The following is a 25,469-nucleotide window of genomic DNA, read 5'->3' as shown; positions in this document are numbered from 1 at the left end:
CCCGATGTGGGACTTGATCCCAGGACCCCGGGATCATGCCCTGAGCCAAAGGCAGACGCTTAGCTACTGAGTCACCTAGGCATCCCTATTTTTAATTTTTTGAGGAACTGCTATGCTGTTTTCCATAGTGGCCGCCCCAATTTACATTCCCACTAACAGAATATGAGGGTTTCCTTTTCTCCACATCTTACCAGCACTTGCTATTTCTTGTCTTTTTGGTAATAGCCATTCTGACAGGTTATGAGGTGGTATCTCATTGTGGTTTTGATGATAAATGACATTGGGCACCTTTTCACATACCTATTGGCCATCTGTATGTCTTCGTAGGAAAATATCTATTCAGATGTTCTGCCCATATTAATCGTATTGTTTTTTTGCTCTTGAATGATTTCTTACATACAACTCCTTATTAATTCAGCTCCTTTCTTTCTATCAATAAAGCTCCATTCTTACATAGAACTCCTTATCATTACAATCCTTACATACAGCTCTTTTTCAAATACACGATTACAAATATTATCTCCAGTTAGGTCAATTGTCTTTTCATTTTACTGATGGTTTCCTCTGCTGTGCAGAAGCTTTTTGGTTTAGTGTAGCCCAAATTCTTTGTTTCTGCTTTTGTTGCCTTTGCTTTTGATGTTAAATCCTAAAAATTGCGAAGAGTGATGTCAAGGAACTTACTGCGTATGTTTTCTTCTAGAAGTTTAGTGGTTTCAGGTTTTCAGATTTTTAATCCATTTCAGTTCATTTGTATGTATGGTGTGAAATAGTAGTCTAGTTTTCCAGGAATTGGATCTTTATCATGAGAAGTATCTTTTCCATTCCAAATAATGATTCTGCCTCCTAAATTGTATTTTATCTGATAATAAAAAGCTATTCTAGCTTTCGATTAGCTTTAGGTGTGTTTAACAAGCAAATATCTAGAATTGGGGGCAGTTTAGTCTATATCCACTAATATTTGACTTCAAAGTGATTAAACAATTTAAATTTAATGCAACTAGGGCAGCCCGGGTGGCTCAGCAGTTTAGCGCTGCCTTCAGCCCAGGGCGTGATCCTGGATATCCGGGATCAAGTCCCGTGTCAGGCTCCAGACATGGAGCCTGCTTCTCCCTCTGCCTGTATCTCTGCCTTTCTCTCCCTCCCTCCCTCCCTCCCTCCCTCTCTCTCTCTCTCTCTCTGCCTCTCTCTGTGTCTCTCATGAATAAATAAATAAAAATTTTTATTAAAAATAAATTTAATGCAACTATTGATATATTTAGACCTGTTGCTAACATCTTCATTTATAATTTTACTTTATCATACATTTTTTTAGTATCTGTATTAAAAGTATTTCATCCCAAATTATTTTCAGTACAAGCCTTTATATTACAAACCTACCTTCTGAAATCGTGAGTGAATATTTTTATCAGGCCCTTATATTTAAATATTTTAGCTAAATATAAAATCTAGGTCCTATTTTCCTCCAGCATGTTAAAAGTATATTCCATTGTTAACCCTGAATGCAATATTGAGGGGCAGAAATCACTCATTCTTTTTCAGTTGACATAATTTACATACCCAAAGAATTCACTTTTTAATTTTTTTTTAAGATTTTATTTATTCAAGAGAGAGAGAGGCAGAGACACAGGCAGAGGGAGAAGCAGGATCCATGCAGGGAGCCCAACGTGGACTGGATCCAGGGCCTCCAGGATCAGGCCCTAGGCCAAAGGCTGGGGTTAAACCACTGAGGCCCCTCCCCCCCCCCAGGGCTGCCCAAATTCACTCATTTATTTTTTTTTTTAAGATTTTATTTATTCATGAGAGAGACACACATACAGAGAGAAGCAGAGACACAGGCAGAGGGAGAAGCAGGCTCCATGCAGGGAGCCCAACGTGGGACTTGATCCTGGGTCTCCTGGATCACGCCCTGGGCTGAAGGCAGCGCTAAACCACTGAGCCACCTGGGCTGCCCAAATTCACTCTTTTAAATAATTCAGGGGCACCTGGCGGGCTCAGTCGGAAGAATGTGCAACTCTTGTTCTCAGGGTCGTAAGGTCGAGCACCACATTGTGTGTAGAGATTACTTCAATAAATAAATAAGCTTTAACTACAAATTCAGTAGGTTCAAATTCAACTATAAACCGATGGGTTAAAAAAATAATAATAATAATAAAAATAAACCGATGGGTTTTGTATACTCACCATGTTGTACAACTATCATTTTATTGTCTTAATTCTGGAACATTTTCATCACCCAAAATGCAGCCCTATACGCATTAGCAGTCACTCACTCCCCATTGCCTTCTCTAAGTCCTAGCAGTCACTACCTCCTTTCTGCCTCGATGGATTTGCCTATTTTTGACATTTCATAATGAATCACAAAACCATGTGACCTTTTGTGTCTGACTCCTGTCATACTTTCAAGGTTCATCGGTGGTTAATTCTTTCTTAGGAATGAAAATAATTCCATTGTGGGACACCTGGGTGGCTCAGCGGTTGAGCATCTATCTGCCTTGGGCTCAGATCATTATCCCCGGATCCTGGGAAGGAGTCCCACATTGGGCTCCCTGTGGGAAGTCTGCTTCTCCCTCTGCCTATATCTCTGTGTCTCTTATTAATAAATGGATAAAAATCTTTTAAAAAAATAGAATTTCATTATAGGAATATTGCAGATTTCATTTATCCATTCTTTAGTTAATGACCACTTGGGTTATTTCCCTTTTTTGGCTCTTATGAATAATGCTGCACTGAACATTTGTGTACATGTATTTGTTTGGATGTATATTTTCAGAAAAGTTCTCCTGAGTATGTACCTGTAAGGGAAATTTCTGGATCATATGGCAACCCTAGGTTTAACTTTTTGAGGAATGGCGGGACTTTTTCAAACTAACTATACCACTTTACATGCCCACCAAAAATGTATGAGGGTTCCAATTCCTCCATACCCTCCCCAGCGTTTGTGATTTTCTTTTATTATTGCCATCCCAGTGAGTGTGAAATAGTATTTCATGATGATTTGCATTTCCCTCCTGGCTAGTCATGTTGAGGTTCTTTTTATGTGGTTATTAACAAAGTCATATATTCTTTGGAAAATGTGTACTCATGTCCTTTGCCCAGTTTTTTAATTGGGTTACTTGTCTCTTTTTGCTGAGTTATAAGAATTCTTTATATATCCTAGGTACTAATTCTTATCAGATAGAAACTTTGGCAATATTTTCTCCCATTTCTGAGTTGTCTTTTCACTTTCTTGGTAGTCTCCTCTGAAGCACAAAGGTTTTTAATTTTGAGGGAGCCTAGGATGCCTGAGTAGCTCAGCAATTGAGCATCTCTGCCTTTGGCTCAGGGCATGATCCCCGGGTCCTGGGACTGAGTCCCACATTGGGCTCCCTATAGGGAGTCTGCTTATCCCTCTGTCTATGTCTCTGCCTTTCTTTCTCTGTCATGAATAAGTAAAATCTTAAAAAAAAAAAAAAAAAAAAAAAAAAAACTTTGTAAGGGAGTCTATTTTTTTCTTTGCTTACTAGTGCTTTGGAGTCATAGCTAACAAACCACTGCCTAATCCAAGGTCATGAAGATTTCCACCTTTCTTTTAAGAATTTTATGATTTTAGCTCTTAAACTTAAGTCTTTGGTTTATTTTGAGGTAATATTTTGCATATGGTATGAGGTAGGGGGGTAACTTGACTCTCTTGTATGTGGATATTCAGTTGTCCCAACACCATTTGCTGAAAAGACTATTTTTATCCCATTGGATGGTCTTGACACCCTCCTCAAGGTTGACCAGCAACAAAAGCTAAAATAAGCAAATAGGATTACATCAAATTAAAAGGCTTTTGTAACAGAAGGAAACTATCAACAAAACACAAAGGCAATGTACTGAATGGGAAAAAGTACTTACAAATTATACATCCAGTAAGGGGTTAATATCCAAAATATGTAAAGAACTTACACAACTTGAGATGCATGGCTCAGTCAGTCAAGCGTCTGCCTTCAGTTCAGGTCATGATCTCAGGGTCCTGGCATCAAAGCCTGCATCGGGCTCCCTGCTCATTGGGGAGTCTGCTTCTGCCTCTCCACCACCTCCCCACACAACACACTCATGCTCACTCTTTCAAATAAAGAAATAAATTTTTTTTAAGATTTTATTTATTTATTCATAGAGATGCAGAGAGAGGGGGGGGGGGGCAGAGACACAGGCAGAGGGAGAAGCAGGCTCCATGCAGAGAGCCTGACGCGGGACTCGATCCAGGGGCTCCAGATCACACCCTGGGCTGCAGGCGGCGCTAAACCGCTGCGCCACCGGGGCTGCCCAGAAATAAAATATTAAAAAAAAAAAAAAAGAACTTACACAACTTAATATATTTAAAAAAAAAAAAAAACAGCTGAGAAAGGGACAGAAGACTTGAATAGACATTTTTCCAAAGAAGACATATGGATGGCCAACAAACACATGAAAAGATACTGACCATCACTCATCATCAGCGAAATGCAGATCAAAACCACAATGAGAAATCTCTTCATACCTACCAGAATGGCTGTTATTAGAAAGACAAAAAAATAACAGGTTGGTGAGGATGTGTAGGAAAGGGACCTCTCATGCACTGTTCATGGGAATGTATATTGGTGCAGCCACTATCTAAAGTAGTGCAGAGGTTCCTGGAAAAAAAATAAAATAGAACTACCATACACCCAGCAGTTCCACTTCTAGGACTTTATCTGAAGAAAATTAAAACCAATCCAAAAAGACCTATACACCATTGTGTTCATAACTGCATTATTTACAAGAGCCAAGATAAAGAAGGAGCCCATCTACTGATGAACAGATAAAGATGTCTCTATCTCCTCTCTTTTTCTCATACACACACACACACACACACACACACACAACAGGAATATTATTCAGCCATAAAAAAAGAAAATGAAATCTTGCCATTTGTAGCAACATAGATGGAGAGCATAATGCTAAGTGAAATAAGCCAGTCAGAGACAAATACCATTTGATTTCACTTTAGTTTGGAATCTAAAAAACAATTGATACTGAGTTGAGAGTTTTTATATATTTCGGATGTTAACTCCTTAGGAGATATATTATTTGCATATCTTCTCCCATTCGGTAGGTTGCCTATTCATTTCATTGATGACTTCCCTTCACTGTGCAAAGTTTCTCAATTTGATGTAATCCCGTTGTTTATTTTTGCTTCTGTTGTGATTGTCCAGATCCGAAAAGGTATTGCTAAAACAAATGCCCACGAGTTTACTGTCCATTTTCTTCTAGGACTTTTATGGTTTTAGGTCTTCTGTTTAAGTCTTTTTTTTTTAATTTTTATTTATTTATGATAGTCACACAGAGAGAGAGAGGCAGAGACACAGGCAGAGGGAGAAGCAGGCTCCCTGAAGGGAGCCCCACGTGGGACTCGAACCTGGGTCTCCAGGATCGTGCCCTGGACCAAAGACAGGCGCTAAGCCGCTGCGCCACCCAGGGATCCCTGTTTAAGTCTTTAATCCACTTTGAGCTTATTTTTATGTATGATATAAAAAAAGTCATCCAGTTTTCCTAACATTATTATTTATTGAAGGGTTTGTCTTTTCTTCATTGTATTCTTGCCTCCTTTGTTGTAGATTAGTTGGCCATATAGGTGTGGTTTTTTTCTGATCCATTCATCTACATGTTTAGTTTTGTGTTGTGCCAGTGCCATACAGTTTTGATTGCTATAATTTGTAGTATAGTTTGAAATCTGGGACCATGATACCTCCAGCTTTGTTCCTCTTTCTGAAGGTTGCATTGGCTATTCAAAGTCTTTTGTGGTTCCATACAAACTTTAGGATATTTGTTCTAGTTCTGTAAAAAATGTCATTGGGTATTCTGATAGGGATTGCATTGAATCTGTAGATTGCTTTTGGTAGTATGGACATTGTAATATTAATTCTTCCAATCCATGAGCACAGTACATCCTACCATTTATTTTTGTACTCTTTAATTTCTTTCATCAGTGTCTTAGAGTTTTCAGAGTACAGGTGTTTTATCTCCTCAGTTAAACTGATTCCTAGTTATTTTATTCCTTTTGATGCAGTTGTAAATGGGATCGTTTTCTCAATTTCTGCAATAGTTTGTTACTAGTAGATAGAAACACAAAAGAGGCACCTGCGTGGTGCAGTCAGATGAACACACAACTCTTGGATTTGGCTAGACTTGTGATCTCAGGGTCATGGGATCGATCGAGCCCCACATCAGTCTCTGGGCTCAGCACAGAGTCTGCTTAAGAATCTTTCTGCCCCTCCCCACTGCTCTTTCACTCTCTAAAATAAATCTTAAAAAAAAAAAAAGAAACAACAGATTTCTGTATATTTTATATCATGCAACTTTACTGAATTCCTTTATACTAATAGTTTCTAGGTGCAGGCTTTACAGTTTCCTATATTGTAATAGCTCATCTGTGACTAGTGGCAGTTCTACTTCTTCCTTTCCAATTTGGATGCCTTTTATTTCCTATTCTTGCTTGATTGCTGTGGCTAGGACTTGCAGTACTGTTCAATAAAACTGGCAAGAATGAGAAAAAAAAAAAACTGGCAAGAATGGACATGCTTGTCTTGTTCCTGATCTTAAGATGGGGGGAATAAAGCTTTCAGCTTTTTCCTATTAAGTATGTTAGCTGTGAGTTTATCAATGGCCTTTATTACGTTGAGGTATGTTCTGTCTATACCCACCTTTTTTAGAGTTTTTATCATGAATGGATGTTGAATTTTTTCAAATATTTTTTCATCTATTGAGCTGATTGCATTATTTTTATCCTTTGTTGATGTGGTGTATCAGATATGATTGGCAGATATTGAACCATCCTTGCATCCTGGTGATAAATCCCGTTTGATCATGGTGTATGATCCTTTTAATATATTAGCTGAATTTAATTTACTCATATTTTCATTGAGGATTTTTGCATCTATGTTCATCAGAGATATTGGCTTGTAATTTTCCTTTTTTTTTAATATCTTTGATTTAGGTATGGTAATGCTGGCCTCATAAATATAAGTTTAGAAGCATTCCTTCCCTTTCAGCTTTTTGGAATATATTGATATTTTGGGAAGGATGGGTATTAACTCTTTAAATGTTTGGTAGAATTCACTTGTGAAGCTGTCTGGTCTTGCACTTTTGGTTTTGGGGAGTTTTTGGACTGCTGATTGAATTTACTAGTAATAATCTCTTCAGGTTTTATTTCTTCCTATTGTAGTCTTGGAAGAGTGTATGTTTCTTCTTTTTTTTTTTTTTTTTTTTTTTTTTTTTTTTTTTTTAGATTTTACTTATCTGAGAGGAGAAAGCGAGTAAGAGAGCATGAGTAGGGGGCAGGGGGCAGAGGAGAAGCAGTCTCCCCACTGAGCAGGGAGCCCAACATGGGACACAATCCCAGGACCCCAAAATCATGACCCAAGCTGAAGGAAGTTGCTCAACCAACTGAGCCACCCAGGCGCCCAGATTGTTTCTAGGAATGTATCCATTTCTTCTAGGTTGTCCAATTAATTTATCCTTTGTATTTCTGTGGTATTGGTTGTAACTTCTCTCTCACTTTTCTTTTTTTTAAGATTTTATTTATTTGACACAAGTAGCGCACAAGCAGGGAGAGTGCCAGGCAGTGGAAGAGGAAGAAGCTGAGCAGGGAGCTTCAATCCCAGAACCCTGGGATCATGACCTGAGCTGAAGGCAGACCCTCAATTGACTGAACTACCCAGGCACCCTACTTCTCTTTCACTTCTAATTTTATTTGATCCTTTCTCTCTCTCTCTCTCTCTCTCTCTCTCTCTCTCTCTCTCTCTCTCTCTTTTTTACAGGTCTGGCTAAAGATTTTTCAATTTTGTTTCTTTTTTAAAGAACCAGCTCAGGATGCATGGGTGGCTCAGCGGTTGGGCATCTGCCTTTGACTCAGGGTGTGGTCCCAGGATCCGGGATCAAGTCCCATATCAAGCTCCTTGCATGGAGCCTGCTTCTCCCTCTGCCTATGTCTCTACCTTTTTTTCTCTGTGTCTTTCATGAATAAATAAAATCTCTTAAAAAAAAAAAAAAAAGAACCAGCTCTTAATTTCATTGATCTTTTCTGTTTTAATTTTTTTTAAGATTTTATTTATTTATTTGAGAGAGAGACAGAGAGCATAAGTGGTGAAGAGAGGGAGAAGCAAGCTGATGTGGGGCTCAATCCCAGGACCCTGGAATCATGACCTAAGCTAAAGTCAGACACTTAACCAACTGAATCACCTAGGTGCCCGTATTTTTTTCTTTTTAGTCTCTATTTTATTTACTTCCACTCTGATCTTTATTTTCTTCCTTCTACTAACTTTGGGCTTTGTTCTTTTTTTTTTTTTCTAGTTCCTTAGGCGTGAGATTAGATTGTTTATTTAAGATTTTTCCTGTTTCTTGCTTGTGTCACTATACTTCCCTCTTAAAACTGCTTTTGCTATTTCCCATAGATTTTGGAGCATTGTGTTTTTTGTCTAAAGGTATTTTTTCATTTCCTCTTTGATCTATTCATTGCTTATTTAACAGCATCTTGTTTAGCCTCCAGGTGTTTGCACTTCTTCCATTTCTTTTATTGTAATTGATTTCTACTGTCAAATTGTTGTGGTTGGAAAAGATGCTCAGTGTGACTTAATTCATCTTAAATTTCTTGAGACTTGTTTTATGGCCTTACTTATGATCTATACTGGAGAATGTTCCATGTGCACTTAAAAAAAAAAATGTATATTCTGGGCAGCCCCAGTGGCCCAGCGGTTTAGCACCACCTTCGGCCCAGGGCATGATCCTAAAGATCCAGGATTGAGTCCCACGTCAGGCTCCCTGCATGGAGCCTGTTTCTCCCTCTGCCTGTGTCTCTGCCCCTCTCTCTCTCTCTTTCTCTCTCTCTCATGAATAAACGAACGAAATATTTTTTGAATAAAATATTTTTTTAAAAATGTATATTCTGCTGCTTTTGTGATGGAATATTATGAATGTTCTTTTAAGTCCATCTGGTTTAATGTACATTCAAGGCCAAAGTTTCTTTATTTTCTGTCTGGATGATCTATTGATGTAAGTAGGATGTTAAAGTCCCCCTATTACTGTATTACTGTCAGTTTCTCCCTTTGCATATGTTATTATTTGCTTAGGTGCACCTATGTTGGATGCATAAATATTTACAAGTGTTTTATCTTCTTGTTGGAATGATCCCTTATATATAATATCCTTCTGGGCAGCCCCAGTGGTGCAGCGATTTAGTGCCACCTGTAGCCCAGGGTGTGATCCTGGAGACCCGGGATCAAGTCCCACATCAGGCTCCTGGCATGGAGCCTGCTTCTCCCTCTGCCTGTGTCTCTGCCTCTGTGTGTGTGTGTGTTTCTCATGAATGAATGAATGAATGAATAAATAAATAAATAAATCTTTAAAAATATATATCCTTCTTTATCTCTTATTATACTTTTTGTTTCAAAGTCTATTTTGGGGGCACCTGGGTGGCTCAGTGGCTGAACATCTCTACCTTTGGCTCAGGTTGTGATCCCGTGATCCTGGGGTCGAGTCCCACATCAGGCTCCCTTGCAGGGAGCCTGCTTCTCCCTCTGCCTGTATCTCTGCCTCTTTCATGTCTCTCATGAATAAATAAATAAAACCTTAAAAAACAAAATAGAGTCTGTTTTGTTTGGGACCCCTGGGTGGCTCAGTCAGTTAAGCATCTGCCTTTGGCTCAGGTGATGATCTCAGGGTCATGGGATTGAGTCCTTCATCAGTCTGCCTGCTTAGCGGGGAGTCTGCTTATCGCTCTGCCCCTTCCCCTGCTCATGCTCACACGCTCTCTCTCTCAAATAAATAAATAAAATCTTTTTAAAAAAAATAGTCTATTTGTCTGACAGAAGTATTGCTACCCCCTCTTTTCTTTTCAATTCTGTTTGCGTGGAATATCTTCTGCCATCTCTTTACTTTCAGTTTGTGTCTTTTAATGCTGAAGTGAGTCTCTTGTAAGCAGCATATAGATGGGTACTGAGTTTTTTTTAATCTATTCAACCATCCTGTGTCTTGATTGGCTCATTTAGTCCATTTACATTTATACTGATTATTAATAGGTAAGTACTTACATTTTGTTCACTGTTTTCTGGTTGTCTTTCCAGTTCTCTATTCCTCCTTCTCTTATTCTCATCCCTTGTGATTTGATGACTTTCTTCAGTGTTATGTTTAAATTCCTTTATTTTTGGTGTGCTAATACAGGTTTTTGGTTTGTGGTTACCCTGAGGCTCCTATACAACAACCTGTGTATAAGGGCACCTGGGTGGCTCGTGGTTGAGCATCTGCCTTCAACTCAGGTTGTGATCCCAGGATCCTGGGATCAAGTCCCACATCAAGTTCCCTGCAGGGAGCCTGCTTCTCCCTCTGCTCTGCCTATGTCTCTACATCTCTCTGGCATCTGTCTGTTTTGTGTATTCATTAATTGTTGCAGATATAGATTTTAGTACTTTTGTCTTTAACCCTCATTAATTTTATAGTTGATCCACTACCTTTTCTATGTTTGCCTTTTCCAATGAGATTTTTTTTTTCTTTCATGTAGTTCCTTATTTCTAGTTACTGGCTTGTGATTTTTTTTCTTTCTTTTTTCTATATTTCTATTTATTTCCACTTCAATCTTTAAGATTCCTTTCCTTCTGCTTGCTTTTGGTTTTGATTGCTCTTTTTTGTAGTTTCTTAAAGTGGAAAGTTAGACTATTCATTTGAAATCTTTCATCTTTCTTAACATACATGTTTACAGACATAAATTTTCATATTCATACTACTTTCACTGCATCCCATAAGTTTTAGTATGCCTTCTTCATTTTCATTCATCTATATATTTTCATCTCCGTGTGACCTCTTTGACCCATCGGTGCACTTGGGAAAAGTGTTTATTCTTTTTTTCGAGTGCTCTGTGTTAGGTGTAAATTGGTTTATAGTGTCATTCAATTCTGTTTCCTTGTTGATCTTCTGTTCAGTCATAGCAGTTACTGAAAATGAGAGAATGAACTCTCCATTTGTCACTGAATTGTACATCTCTGCTTTCAGTTCTGTCAGTTTTTGCTTTATGTATTTTGGGGCTCAGTTTTTACGTACACATGTGTTTGTAATGATTATATATCCTTGTGACTGACTTGGCATTATGTTTCTCTCTGTTGCTAATACTAATTTTAAGCTGCAAGTCTTTTATGTCTGATATTAGCACACCTACTCCAACTCTTCTGGTTACTGTTTGCATGGTTTATCTTCTCCACCCTTTTGCTTTCAACCTCTGTGTCTTTACCAGTGTTCTTTTTTTTTTAATTTTTATTTATTTATGATAGTCACACAGAGAGAGAGAGAGGCAGAGACATAGGCAGAGGGAGAAGCAGGCTCCATGCACCGGGAGCCTGACGTGGGATTCGATCCCGGGTCTCCAGGATCGCGCCCTGGGCCAAAGGCAGGCGCCAAACCACTGCGCCACCCAGGGATCCCGACCAGTGTTCTTTATTTCTTCATGTGGATTTGAGTTATTTGATGCCTTTTCATCTCAGCCTGAGGACATACCACGAGTATTTTTTGTAAAGTATGTTAGTGACACATTTTTTCAGTTTATATTTATCTGGAATTGTTTTAGTTTCCTGTTTGTTTTTTTATTTTTTAAAAAGATTTTATTCATGAGAGACAGAGAGAGAGAGAGGCAGAGACATAGGCATAGGGAGAAGCAGGCTCCATGCAGGAAGCCCAATGCAGGACTCGATCCCAGAACTCTGGGATCATGCTCTGAGCCAAAGGCAGACAACCACCAAGCCACCCAGACTTCCCAGGTTCCTGTTTATTTTTAAATGATTCTTTTATATAGAATTTTTGACTGGCAGTCTTTTTCTTTCATTACTTTAAATATCTCATCCCACTGCCTCTGGCCTTTATCGTTTCGGATGAGGAATCAGCTATTAATCTTGTTGAGGATCTCTTGCACAAGTCGCTTCTCATGCTGATTTCAGTATTTTTTATTAATTGAGATATAATTGGCATACAGTATTCTATTAGTTTCATACAACATGATTCAATTATTTGTATATATTGTGAAATGAGCACAAGTCTAGTGGACATCCATCATCATATGTACCTATGATTTTTTTCATCTGAGAACTTTGAAATCTGTCTTAGCAACTTTCAGATATATAATACTATAGTCACCATGCTGTACATTACCTCCCCATGAACTACTTATTTTATAACTGGAAATTTGTTATCTTTTGACCACCTTCACCCATTTCTCCCACCCTCTGTCTTTGTGTCTCTCCTCCTCTCCTTCTGGGGACTCCTGTTTGCAAATGGTTTCCTTCATTGTGTTCCACAGGTTGCTGAAGCTCTGTTCATTTTTTCATTTTTTCTTTCTGGTTATCAGACCAGTCTCGATTGACATTATCTTCAGATTTGCTGATTTCCTTCATCTGTTTGCTCAAATCTGTTGTTGAGCCTCTCTGGTGAATTTTTCGTTATAGTTACTGTGCTTTTCAACTCCAGAATTTCTATTTAGTTCTTTCTTTAATGATATTCTGTATTTGGTGATACGTCATCTTCATGCATTGCTTTTTAGTTCTTTTTAGTTCTTGCAATATGGTTTCCTTTAGTTGTTTTAATATATGCATACCATCTGATTTAATGTCTTTGTCTAATAAGGCTGCCGTCTTGGCTTCCTCAAGGACAGTTTCTACTGATTGTTCCTCACCCCACATAGGAGTCTTGCTTCTTGCATGTTTCATAATTTTATTTATTTATTTATTTATTTATTTATGATAGAGAGAGAGAGAGAGAGAGGCAGAGACATAGGCAGAGGGAGAAGCAGGCTCCATGCACCGGGAGCCCGACATGGGATTCGATCCCGGTTCTCCAGGATCGCGCCCTGGGCCAAAGGCAGGCGCTAAACCGCTGCACCACCCAGGGATCCCCGTTTCATAATTTTCTGTTGAAACCTGGACATTTTAAATAATCTGTCAACCTTGGAAATCATATTCCCTCCTTATGGTTTGGTGGTGTTTTTTATTACTACCTGTATAGTGCCATTTCTGAACTAGTTCTGTATGTAGCCTTTGCTTGGCTGGCTTAATGATCATCTAATGATTGGACAGATACCTCTTTAAAAATCTGTGTCTCAACCTTTGACAAGTAGTTCCGTGTGTTAGTTCAGTACTCAGCCAAGCAGCTTACTACTCTGCCTCAGCCTTTACTTCCTCCTTCTGCAGAGCCTCAAGGCAGCCGGTGGCAGGAGCTTAGAGCTTTTCAGGTCTTTCCTGAACATGCACATGGCACAGGACACGAACATAGCCCTATGTGTGTGTACACATGACCTTCTAGATTCCCAGAACTGTGTCAAACCTTGTTCATTTTCTTCCTGTTGCTCCTCTGGGGTGATCTTGGGGCAATGATCTACCTATTGTGCTAGTTCAGCATCTTGGCCAGGTCATGATTCTAAACAAAAGATACTACTAATATATATATATACTCTACCTCTTTAAGTTCACAGTTAATACTATACAGTAAGTAGCATCGACCCATCCCCTTGTCCGTCTCACACGTAATTTGTTCTGGGCATATCAGAAATCTGCCTCCTGGCAGAATCACCTGGGAAGCCTGTGATGACCTCAAGTACGGGGCTCTGCACACCAGCTCTGAAGCCCATCTACAGGACACCATGACACCCCCAACTGAATGGCTACAGTTCAAAAGACTGAAATTTCCAATCATTCCATGAGAGCTCCTGGAATCTTGTATGCTAATGATGGGAATGTGATAAGACACAACTACTTTGGGAAAGCTTCACCATTTTTTTATAAAACTAAATACACATTTACGATTACAACCCAGCAAGTGCACTCCTAGGTAATGAGAAATGAGAACCTCTACACAAATATTTGTTATAAATGTTCTTACCAGCTTTATTCATAATAGCCCAAACTCAAAATAACCCAAGGGACCATTAACAGGAAACTGGATAAACAAATGACTGTACGTCCATACAGTGAAATACTAGGCACCAATGACATGAACACATGCTGTTGATACACAGGACAAGATAGGAAATTGCAAAAACGTGTTGAGCAGAAGTGGCCAGGCACAGAAAAGCATGTACTCTGTTACTTTGTTTGTAGGATATTCCAGAAACAGCAAAACAATAGTGATAGAGAGCAGGTCAGTGGTTGGATAAGCCTGTAGTGGAGGGGCACAAAGAACTTTGGAAAGTGATAGAAATGTTCTGTATCTTCATTGTGGTGGAGGTCCCCTAGGTACATGTACTTGTCCAGTTGCAATGAACTATATATGCTGGAAACATTTGGAGCTTCTTGTATGTAAACTCTGCCTCAATAAAGTTTTCTTTTTCAATATAGTTTAAAAAAATACTCTGCAAGAGACACCCCTGCTCCTGACTCTCTGTAACACAGGTCCCCACTCGGACACCTGCAGGACCAGGTGGAGGAAGTGAGTCAGAGCAAGCCAGGGTGTCTGAAGGGGACAGCCCCTGCCAGTGTAGCCAGATAGGCCAGGTTTATTCTCAGTCAGGACTACATATTTAACATTAGCACCTAATTCAAAGCTTTCGATAATGTCACACAAGCCACATGTGGCTTACAGGCAACCAGTTTATCATGTTCTGTGCCCTAAAATATGCCCTGAGCTCAAACTATAGAGCCTTGAGTCAAATTACACAGAGTGGCTTTTCCTGGGTGCAGCTCTGGCATGTTGCTCTTGACCCCCTTTTTAAGGTGATGGGGGCTAGTCTGATGCTTTGGGTCTAAGCCCAACCTGTGAGATGGGACTTCCTTAAAGCCTCTCAACAAAAACCAGCTATGGGAATGCACAGCACACCTTATCTTCTGATTTGGTCTCTTGGGGCTCCTCTTGTACCCCTGGGGGTACCTTACCTGAGTTACAGTCACATTAGCACCGGAGAAAACAAGAGGACAGCCCACAGGGGCTTCAGGAGAACCCTGTCTACCCCCAAAGTACTGAGTTCTGAGGGGTGCAGGCCTGTGCTTGTCGCTGCCCTCAGAATGCGTGTGGCAGTTCTGCTGCCCTTATGCTCCCTGGAGCGTGGCCCACTTTTCCAGGCATCTGACATGCACTTTGTCCCCTGGCTCAGTTTGGGGGCAGCCCTGTATCCTGTGCTGTAGGCCTGGCCGTCCTAGATGTTCTGGAGAAGGAGCAGCTGCAGGCTCATGCCGCCTCTGTGGGCAGCTACTTGATGGAGCTCCTTGAGGAGCAGAAAGCCAAACATCCGATCATCGGGGACGTCAGGTGAGACTGGGGCAGCAGTCATTACCCACTGATTAAGAACCTGCCAGTGGCCAAGTGCGGTTTCTTCTGTCACCTCCTAAGCACCTGGGTTGGTGGGGACTTGCATCTTCACAGAGGAGGAACTAAAACACTGAGGTGCGCTCTGGCCCAAGATGACACTTCTAGGGAAGGGAAAACCAGGGTCAGACTTGGCTCTGACCCCCAACCTTTGCTCGGTCACACCTGGGGCCCTTCCCCTCGCAGTTACTCCCTGGGACTAGGTCACCACCATCTGAGGGTTCTATGGCTCTCAGCCTGCCCAGGAAGCAGAGAACAAGCCCTGGTGCTTCCCAGAGGCCCAGGCAGAGGAGGAGAGCAAGGACCAGGGTCCACCCTCACCAGGCCTGGTCTCCTAAGATGTCACCTTTCTGCTCTAGGGGCACTGGGCTCTTTATTGGTGTGGATCTGATCAAAGACGAGGCAACCAGGACACCAGCAACTGAAGAGGCAAACTACGTGGTGTCCAGGTATTGGTGACCTTCGCAGCATCTAGGACCCTGACTGGGAAAGAGCCTCCTTCCTGCTTCTGCTCTTGTCCCCGTGTTCCTGGGCACTCAGGGCTCACAGAGGGCTTGCCTGAAGGAGCTGACATTGGCCTGAGCAGGAAGGGAGTACCCATCTGTGCACCACTCAACTCCAGACAGGAAAAGCAGCCCGGTCAGCTCCGTGGCCTGTACCCTGCACCAAAGGCTTCTGATGGGTGCAGGCCATTCTCAGCCAAGGATGCCAAAGCCACAGGGGCTCTCAGACCGAAAAGCCATACTTCACGTTCCCCAGGTGCCCAAGGGGAAGCAGCTTCTCCACAGGGCTGTGGCAGAGCCTGACTGGGACCTCCAGACTCCAAAATCCCCAGCCCCAGCCTACGTGTTCCTTCCCTAGATCCAAGGCAGGAGCTGAACCTGAGGAAACCCTCCTGGTGTCTGTGTCCTTATTCCAATTGCAAAACACACATCATTCTGTTTTGAGATCATGTGAACAGGAACCACGTAAAAATGTTCTTGGGATTCTTGAGACAGGCCCCTCCTGTATTCGGCTGAGCCCTGCCTCTGCTGGCAGGCACACCTACTGCCTCCCCCCAGGGAACCTCAGGACTGGAATCAATGGGATCAGGGGGAAGGAGGGAGCCAGCCATGAGGCCCAGCCTGACTCCCACCTCACACCCACCCTGAGTTTAGTGCCATCAGTGAGACTAGACCAGGGGCAGGTGTGGCACCTGCGGCTGCCCTGCTTGCTGGTGGCAGGGCTGGATTAAGGTCCAGATATTGTTCTTTCTAGGACCACAGTCCATGCCAAGAAGAATGGTATGGGAGAAAGGAGCCAGCCTGACAAGCTTAAACAAAAAAAGGAATGAGAGATTGGAAGTGGTGTCAGAATGTAAATAGAATCTCGTCAGACCCCTTTTCTCTGGCCCAATAACCTCCCTAGGTTAAAGCATCAATGTGGAATGTTAACATTTTCAGGTACCAGTTATGTTGAGGGTTAAGTCCTCATTCCTAAAAAGAACCGGAAATTAAAACTGGAGAGTCCTTTGGGATTTCAAAGACTACTTCTGGACAAGCAGCAGAAACAGGGTTGGCCAAGGAAGTTACTGAAGCTAGTGAGGGGGACGTGGGGTTCGGCATACCAGCTTACAAGTGCTGCTGATGTGCAGGAATGCTTCCTGTCCACGCTGTAGGCTAGGGCTGGTCCTGGCTCAGGCTGGGGCTCCAGGGATGGAACAGCTGAGGCCCCTGTGCAGGGTGGGAGCAGCATGCGGAGGGCCAGGTACAGGGTACCCCAAAGGACCAGCAGGTGGGAATGGGGAGGAGCCATTGGTGGAGAGTAGTACCTGGTCTGCCATGGGGCCCCCAGGCCAGGGTAGCTAGAGCTGGGGCCTGGAAGGGCTCCCTGGCTGGTGGGCAGCAGGGGATCACCACTTCCTTTCCTCAGACTGAAAGACTACTACATTTTGCTGAGCACTGATGGTCCTGGGAGGAACGTCCTCAAGTTTAAACCCCCGATGTGCTTCAGTGTGGACAACGCACAGCACGTGGTGGCAAAGATGGATGCCATCCTGACAGGTGAGGGGGTGGGGAGCAAGGAGCAGCTGACTATGTCCTTAGAGCCTGCCTGCAGCCAGGATATAGGACATTCCAGGGTGCTAGCCAGGAGTCTTCCAGGCGGTGCAGGAACAGGGAGCTGAGGGGTGGGGGTGCGGGGGTCCCTGGGGCCCAGGCCTGCACTCACCTCACAGACTTCCTGAGCACCGAGCAGGCAGGCATGCAGGAAGGCACTAGCTGTCCTGCCTGAGTGGTACTGTGGATGCAGGGCAAGGGAACCAGAGCTCGGGTGAAAGACCCCACTGTCATGAGTGAAGCCATGTAGACAGAGGGCAGGACCTTTGTGCCTCACTTGGAAGGCTGGGGTCTCCCTCAGGCACTGAGCTGCTGGGATGAGAGTTGCACCCAGCTGATGAAAGGACACTGGAGAATTGCTAACCCTTTTTGGGTGACTTTGTGCTGTTTTTCAGACATGGAAGGAAAGATGAGAAGTTGTGAGACGCTGAGGCTCCGGCCCTGAGGCATCCTGTCCTCCCCTGGGTGAGTGGGTCTTATTCCTCATAACCCACACAACTGGGGACCGCAGCAGCAGCAGCAGCAGGGGCTCCTTCCCTCAAGCAAGCCAAACCTTGCTCTTAACCAGGTCATCTCCAGCCACCCCCCAGAAAAATCTCCACTATGCATTTTATAGTGGACAGCAGAGAGCAGGAATAGCACCTGCCTTGAGCCAGTTCTTTCCTCTCTTGAGGTGATGGGAAACATTCTCTGCCAGGCTTCATCCACTGCTGCCTCTTGCCACCAGGTCTCCTGAGGCCTCAACCACCAGCCCCCTGGGTGCTCCCATCCAGTCAGCAGCTAGGCTCTGCCGAAGGGGGCTGGGCTGTCCTCCAAGAAAGGACACTGTCCAAATGCAGCTGGCTCCTAGGACATGGTCTCCATCTATAGGTTCAGTCCTTGCTGGGAGACCAAATACCCATTTCTACCAACAAGTACAGACAGAAGTTTGCAGGTGTCCCAAAATGTTCCCCACTGCCCTGGGGGGGGGGGGGGGACACCTTTCATCTTCAAGAGGCCTGTGGTCCTGGAGTTTAACTTTCTCTAAAAGGGTGAGTCCTGAGTAGGACCAAATCCTCAAAAGAAGCTACCCAGCAGTTCTGAGAGTCTGCAGCTCTGCCTGACAGGACTGCTGTTAGGTCGTGGAGGGTACTAGAGCTTTGAAGGCTCAGGAGCACCTAGCCCTTCCCCGCTCTTCACAGGATACCCCACACTCACCCAGGCTTTGGGGGTTTTTAAATTTTTATTTCAAAAGCTTGGATAGCTTCAATATCCAGGTCGTGGCAAAATCAGGACACGTGTAAAATACCTTACAATACATTAGATTCCCAAAAGGTACCAAAAAGTACAGTAAAATTAACACTTCCATTAACAGGAAATGTATGACACAAATAATATAAAATTAAAAGGTGAAAAAAAGGTGACACTGGTTTTCTAGGATACAGTTTACTCTTTACAACCAGGGTCCACAGGTCCAGGCTGCACCGCAGCAGCAGGAAGCAGGCCCTCCAATCTGGCTCTGGGAACCCGAGAATAAAATCAGCCCATAATGCCGCTCTGGCCTCAGAGACCCCACACGCTGCCTACAAACTAGAGCTCTGGAAATAGTCAACAGGAGATTGATTTCCAGGGGGAGATTTAAATAAGATGCACATGGGACAGGCCATAGAAAGTATGCCAAGTTAAATTTGGTACATAATTGTGTTCACTCGATATCCAAACAAAGCGTGTGCGATCAGTCGGGCATCCTGCTGAATGAAGCCTCAGTATGGCTTGTAGTTATTCTGGTGGCCGCCGCGTCGCTGGCTCTTCCCGTAATTTGTACTACCCTGACCTAGGAAGGAGAACAACAACGAGCCTTTACCCCTGTGCCAGGCGCTTGACATGCATCCTCACCAGAGCCTGCACCTTGTCCAGTAGGGGTGGTGATCGCGCCCCACCTTCCTGAGGCCCAGAAGCTCAAGAGCTTCATCAGGCGGCGCGCCAGTGGCCGAGCCAGGCCGCAAAGCCCAGCCTGTCCGACTCCAAAGCCCCTGCTGCCAGCGGCCCCTGCACTGTCTGTCCTGCCTCCCAGGGTGGGTGAGTGGATGGGGCCTCCCTCTCTCCTACTTACTGTAGTCGTAGCCGGGGCCGTAGCCGTAATAGCCATAGGGCGAGTAGTCGTAGCCGCCATAGCCGGGCCCGTAGCCCTGCTGGTAGCCGTAGCCCTGGTTCCAGTAGTTGCCGTAGCCCTGATTCCAACTCTGACTCTGACCTGTGGGGGGAGCAGGGCACAGGGGCCCGTGGACCATTTAGCACACGCAGGAGCTAGGATGGAGGAAATCCTGCCCTTTGGGTGGCGGGGTTACTATGGCAACTCAAGAGCCAGAAATCAAGGGACTGCTGTCCTGATGTAGAGGGCCCTGGGCCCGACCCTGCATTGAGACCCAAGCCTGGGATCTGAAGGCCAGGAAAGGCCTGAATGCTTAACTTCACTAGGGGCAAATGAGGCAGGAGCTCACTCTCTCTGGAAATCTCCCTCTCCTCACCCCTGCCCTCCCTGGCAGCTGGGCCACAAAAAGGATGAAATTCAGGCTTTGGAGTCAGAGGGGCCTGGACAGAAGGAGGTAAAGCGCCTGGCACAGCCCTGCCCTACCTTCTGCCCACCCACCCACAGGTGTACCAAGACTCAGGACAGCCACAGAGCCGAGCGCACCCCCTCGTGCCCACCCTCACCACCCTCCCTGGACTGCAGTGCCGAATGCCCCTCCGCCCCAGGGCCCCAGGCCACGAAGAGAGCCAGGCTCTTTCATGCCAAGCAGCAGCAGCACAGCCGATGGGACTCGTCCACCCTGGCACACCAGAGGCCAGAGAGAGCCCCCCCAAGACAGGCACGGAAGCTCCATGCAGGCAGGGACCCATCCTCATCCAGGCTGCACTCACCTCCACTTCCGCCACCACCGCCGCTGCCCCGGTTCCCTCGGTTGCGGTTCCCACGGCCCCCAGAGCCATACTGCTGCTGCTGATAGACCTCTTTGGGTTGGGCCACCTTGATTTCACACTGAAAGCAGAGAAGACGAGGTGGATCAAACCACCGGGACAAGCTCTGAGTAGATAAAGACCTTTGTGGACAGGTACTCAGATGGCCATTCGGGACCATCTGCTCAAAAATAAAATACATCCAGGACTGGGCACCCAGGTGGCTCTGTCCAGTAAGCAACCAACTCAATTTTTGCTCAGGGTCATGGGATTGGGCCCCATGTGGGGTTCCATGCTGAGCACAAACTCCGCTATTCTCTCCGTCTCCCCCATGCACGTACACTCACTTTCTAAAGTAAATCTTTAAAAGACAAAAACAAAAAAGACACACTGATATAAAATGTGAGAAACCACATTTGGGCTAGAAGCTTTCAGGACTACAACCAAAATCTCAATGGACCTAGACTCACTAGGGCCTTTTTGGCCAAACCTTTCCCCAGACAACTTACTGGGGGGGTAACAGCTATCACCCCAGATATACTGATGGCCACACAGAGGCAGTTCTGCATCTAATGACTGGGAAGGAAGGACACAATGAGGCCAATGCCAACCATTGTAGCAAGATCCCACAGCAGGGAGCAGGTGTGATGCCAGCGTGGTCCTACTGAGCAAGAGAGATCAAGAGCTGGCTTCTCAGATCAAGGGCCTTAGAGGAAAAAAAAAAAAAAAAAAAACTCTTTTTTTCTTCTCTTTACAGAAATGAAGCATCCCCTTCAAATACACTACGATGGCAACCCTGACCTGACCTCCAGCTTTGAGGAAGAAAGCCACTGAGGCTCAGGGCAGGGCTTCCCTGGGGCCATACTGCTCCTCCCTCTTCCCCCAACCACTGGCCTATTGTGGGGAAGGGCCAGATGTGTCCCCTGAGGATCCAGACTCAATTTCTTTTGCTCAAAAATCTCATCAGTGTGGGTGGGGTTATGGTCAGGGACCTCCCAGGGCTCCTGCCTAAAACAGTTTAAGGTCCCCTAATTAGGACCAGTCAAAAATTTTTATATGTGTCACCATTCAAGCATTACTCCTTCAAAAAACTGGCAAACCACCCCTTCCCAAGTGACACCATCTGCTATCTTCTACCCTGTTGAATGAATTAAAAATGCTGAATACATTTTATTTCAAAACCCACCACCAGTAGCAGTTAACTTTATAGGTACTTCTTGTCCCTTTCACATTGAGACACAGAAAGAAACCACCTCTGCGTCATTAACTGTGCAGTGAGGCAACAGTGAACGAGCTCTTCTTGCCCAACTGTTCCTAAAAATCTATAAACTTTATGTTCTTTAAAGGCCCAAATCCAGAATTTATTCTAAATTCCCCAGCTAGGATTAAAACTTCTAGGAGCTCCACCCTACCTGTCCTACCTTATCTGGCTGCCACTCCTGCTCAGACCTGCCACACCCTGCCGGTGAGCCACACCCTCAACTGCCTCCTTAGCCACCTGGAGAATACCTGAAACCGCCATGCTCCAGCCAGACCAGAGTTCAGAGGGAAGGGCTGCACTTCTCACCGCACAGCACTGTACTCATTTTTAAGGCAAAACCGGCCATGGATAAGCTAAAACTAAAACCCTGGAAGCTTTGGGAAGAATCTTCACCTGAGGTGGGAGTTAACTAATCAGAGTCCAAAGTGGATAGAAGTAAACAAAGGTTTGGTTCTGACAGAAGGTTGGAAAAGCTCCACAGCAGGAAAGACTTCAACCCAGAGGAAACCAACACATAAATAACAAATTCTAGAATCTTCTGAGACCTTAACTGCAGGCCATATTCACCTTGGATTCTAGACTCAGAACAGCATGATCTCTAGCTTTCAGTCAGGAATCAAAGGGGCTACTCAACATGCTCCATCCCATACAAACCACCCTTTCTCCTGCCTCCCACACATCCTGGGTTTCTGCCAATGCCACCAGCCTAGGGACTCCCTGAAGGACAGGGCCATCTGCCCCAATCAGGACAGCAGACACTGCAAAAAAAAAAATAACAGTAGGGTCAAACTGCCCTGGAGAGGGAGCCCAACTCCTAACCCACACCTGTAAGAGCCAGCTCTCCAGCAGCAGGAGGCCAAAATACAGAGTTGGAGATACCTCACCTTACTCCCACTGATGGTATGGAACTTTTTCTCCAGAACCTTCTTCACAGGTTCTTCTTCTTTAAAGGTGATGAAGACAAAACCTCGTCTTTTGTTCGACTTTGGATCCATTGGAAGCTCAATGGCCTCGATCTGTAAATATATGCAAAGCTCAGAACCAATAATGCCTCTTCCTACCTGGCCCCCAGGACCCGTAGGGGACTCCAAAGAGAGAAGACCCTAGGAAGGCCAGAGTGAAAAGCCTTGCTGACGAGGGCAATGGCCAGCCAAGGCTGCCAAGGACCAGGGAGAAGGCAAGCTCAAGGCAACTGGCAAGTCACTCCCAAAGACACACTCACCTCCCCAAACTCGCCGAAGTATTCTCTGATCTTCTCCTCAGTGGCTTCAGGATTCAGACCCCCTACAAAAATTTTCTTTACCGGATCCTTTTTCATGGCCATGGCCTTTTTGGGGTCAATGACACGGCCATCCAGCCTGTGTTCCTTCTGGTCTAGAACCTGTCCCAACAGAAGAAAATCAAGTTTTAACTCAGCAGCACCAACCTCACCAAGGCCCTTCCTTGAGCCAGACAGGCCCCAACACGGGTACACAGAACTTGTTCGTCCCCTCCAAACTACCCTCAATCTGACTTAGCAACCGAACTTCATCTCCTAACTTCAAGTACAGCTCTTTTATCTGAATACCTACAGCCCACCCCCGCCCCCACCAGCTTTCCCAGCAGCTGGCAGTTTAAAGCTGGTCTCTCAGAAGTAAAGAAACAGTGATGAAGAGTCCAGGCTGAGGGTGGGCTGCTTGCTTGGAAACCACCCCTTTCTGGTGTGTAAACTCTTCTACTTACCCTTCTGAGTATTTTCTGTAAAATGAGACTAAAATAATGCCTACTCCACAGCATCTCTAGACTCCTTATTCTAGTGCTCATAAAACACTGGCTTTATCAGTGCCAGTGTAGGCATCAAACACCAATTAAACTCTTCCTGGACGACCTGAGTCCATACCTACTACCCACCCCTTAATCTGTATTTTTAAACCCTTCACAAACAGTTAAGTTCCTCACCTCTGTGTTTCCCCAAAGCTCAACCACCTACAGAACACACCAACTAATCATGCTCAGAATGGTATCCTCTTAGAATGAACTTAAGACCACTGACATCAAACATCCTGCTTACCTTCTCCACACTGGCTGCATCTTTGAAGAGGATAAACCCAAACCCTCTTGACCGGCCAGTGTTTGGATCCATTTTTATGGTACAGTCAACGACCTCTCCAAATTTGGTAAAATAATCCTTTAGGTCCTTTTTGCTGGTATCCCAGCTCAGGCCTCCAACGAACATTTTTCTGAAATGGTAAAGACACGTGCCAGCCCTTCCTGGGTACAGGTTCTAAGCAAAGTCGCCATCTAGCCCACAGATCTACCCCGAGTCCCCCAGGGTCCTACATTTGGAAGGCGCCAACAAATCCCCACCCTCCCAAACAACCTTGACCCTAGAGCAGCTTCAGACTCGGTGGCCCCCGACGGGGCAAGGGGACCAAGGGCACTCTGGCCCGGGCACCTATCGGCCCTGAACGCAGAGGGAGCCATGTGACTACAAGCACGTCTCTCCAGCGGCCGTCGTCCCTGCCCCTCCAGGCCACCCCCGAGAACTCGCTCTTAAGGAACTCGAGGCTTCCGGGGGCCGGAGACCGCGTTCAGACCGTGACTCCGCCCCCGGGAAGGGGGGGGAACGGGGAGGCAGCGAGGCCGCGGCCGGGGCGCGCGCCAACTCCGCCCACGCAGCCCCGCCGAACCCCAGGCCGGCCCGGCCCCGGGTCCGAGCGCACTCCCCTTTCCGGGCCGCCCGCCCCCAGCCCAGCGCGAGCGGCCCCGGGGCGGCGCCAAAGCCGACCCAACAAACTCCTGCAAACTCCGGCGCGAACGGCGAGCCCGCGAGCCCGCGAGCGCGGAGGGGCCGGGCGGCGGGCAGCCAGCAGGCCCCGGCCGCCCGCCCGCCCGCCCCTCCCCCCGCCGCGTGGCGCCAACAAAAGGCGGCCCCGGAACAAAGGCGGCGCCCCGGTCGGCCCGCGGCCGCACCTACCCCGCGTCCTCCTCGTTCTTGCTGGCATTGATCTGGTCGCCCTCGGCGCCGTTCTGGTTGCCGGCCGGGGGCGCCGCGCTCCCGCCTCCGGCGCCCGTCGCGGCCCCGGTGCCGGACCCCGCCGGCGACTCGCCTTCGGGGGCGGCCTCGTGTCCGTTCTCGGTGGCGCCCGTCGTCTCCATGGGCTGCTCCTCACCCGCTTCCGACATGCTAGGCCGAGGCGCGGCAGCTCCTGCAACAAGCGGCCCCGGCCCGTCAGGCCCGCGCGGCTCCCGCCCCGGCTCCCGCCCCGGCTCCCGGCCCGGCTGCCGCCCGCCGCCCGCGGGCCCGGCCGCTCACCTCGCCGCCGATGACGCCGCGGGGCCCGCTCGTCCCCACCCGCCGGGAAGGCGCCGCGGGCTCGGCCGCGCTCACGCCTGCGCTGCCGGGCCTAGCCTCCGCCGCCAACGGAGCCGCCGCGACCTCGCGACCTCGCGCCCTCCGCCGCCGCCGCGCCGCACAGACCCACCGACCGACAAGCTCACTCGGGCCCGCGCGGTGCCGCCGCCTGACAATGCCGACTCGTGGCGCTCTTTATAATGCCGGGGCCGGGCCCACCTCGCAACAAGGCGCGTGCTCATTGGTTTCGCTCGCCCGTCACTCAAACGCGCGCTAGCGCCCCATTGGCCGCAGCGGCGCGCGTACGCTAAATCCGGGCGGGCTTTGTCCTCACTTTAGAACCCGCGCGAGCGGGGCCCGCGGAGGTCTGCCGGGCCGGGCCGGGCCGGGCGCGACCCCAGCCCTGCCGCGAGCCGCCGGGCCCGGGACCCCCGCGGCCGAGGGCGCCGGCGACCGACCCCTCCGCGGTCTGAGGCCGCAGGCTCTCGTCGCGGGGCGCCCCAGCCCGGCACCGCTAGCTTCGCCCACTCCG

General features: G+C 46.3%; 2 protein-coding genes across 5 annotated transcripts in view; one reads left to right on the top strand and one right to left on the bottom strand.

The window, feature by feature from the left end:
* The window catches only part of PHYKPL (5-phosphohydroxy-L-lysine phospho-lyase), a 36,025-nt gene extending 13,544 nt beyond the window's left edge, over positions 1 to 22,481 (top strand). For all 3 annotated transcript variants that reach the window (XM_055301674.1, XM_055301675.1, XM_055301673.1), the window contains 5 exons: positions 15,098 to 15,252; positions 15,669 to 15,758; positions 17,221 to 17,351; positions 17,801 to 17,870; positions 21,100 to 22,481. In XM_055301674.1, the coding sequence (XP_055157649.1) occupies positions 15,098 to 15,252; positions 15,669 to 15,758; positions 17,221 to 17,351; positions 17,801 to 17,850 (426 nt within the window). In that variant the 3' untranslated portion in view covers positions 17,851 to 17,870; positions 21,100 to 22,481. The remainder of the gene's footprint in view (positions 1 to 15,097; positions 15,253 to 15,668; positions 15,759 to 17,220; positions 17,352 to 17,800; positions 17,871 to 21,099) is intronic.
* HNRNPAB (heterogeneous nuclear ribonucleoprotein A/B) lies at positions 18,615 to 25,081 on the bottom strand. 2 transcript variants are annotated; one of them, XM_055301676.1, is made up of 8 exons: positions 24,899 to 25,081; positions 24,560 to 24,791; positions 23,654 to 23,822; positions 22,826 to 22,984; positions 22,488 to 22,619; positions 20,307 to 20,424; positions 19,498 to 19,638; positions 18,615 to 19,218 (listed from the first exon to the last, which is right to left on the bottom strand). In XM_055301676.1, the coding sequence occupies exons 2-8, from the start codon at positions 24,766 to 24,768 to the stop codon at positions 19,148 to 19,150; spliced, it is 999 nt and encodes a 332-aa protein (XP_055157651.1). In that variant the 5' UTR covers positions 24,769 to 24,791; positions 24,899 to 25,081; the 3' UTR covers positions 18,615 to 19,147. The 2 variants fall into 2 exon arrangements, with proteins under 2 accessions (XP_055157651.1, XP_055157652.1); XM_055301677.1 differs by lacking the exon at positions 19,498 to 19,638 and having other exon boundaries at positions 24,899 to 25,080.
* Positions 25,082 to 25,469: the final 388 nt, after the last annotated feature.

Source organism: Nyctereutes procyonoides, unplaced genomic scaffold (assembly GCF_905146905.1).
Source record: "Nyctereutes procyonoides isolate TBG_1078 unplaced genomic scaffold, NYPRO_anot_genome, whole genome shotgun sequence".
In the NCBI taxonomy this organism is placed as follows: domain Eukaryota; kingdom Metazoa; phylum Chordata; class Mammalia; order Carnivora; family Canidae; genus Nyctereutes; species Nyctereutes procyonoides.
This window is presented reverse-complemented; position numbering and strand designations above follow the sequence as displayed.

Coding starts and splice junctions, on each gene's coding strand:
- HNRNPAB (XM_055301676.1), bottom strand. CDS start 24,768: ATGTCGGAAGCGGGTGAGGAGCAGCCCATGGAGACGACGGGCGCCACC. Junction 19,639..20,306: donor CGGTGGTGGCGGAAGTGGAG/GTGAGTGCAGCC, acceptor CTCCCCCCACAG/GTCAGAGTCAGAGTTGGAAT. Junction 19,219..19,497: donor CGGCCCCGGCTACGACTACA/GTAAGTAGGAGA, acceptor TCTCCTTCCTAG/GTCAGGGTAGTACAAATTAC.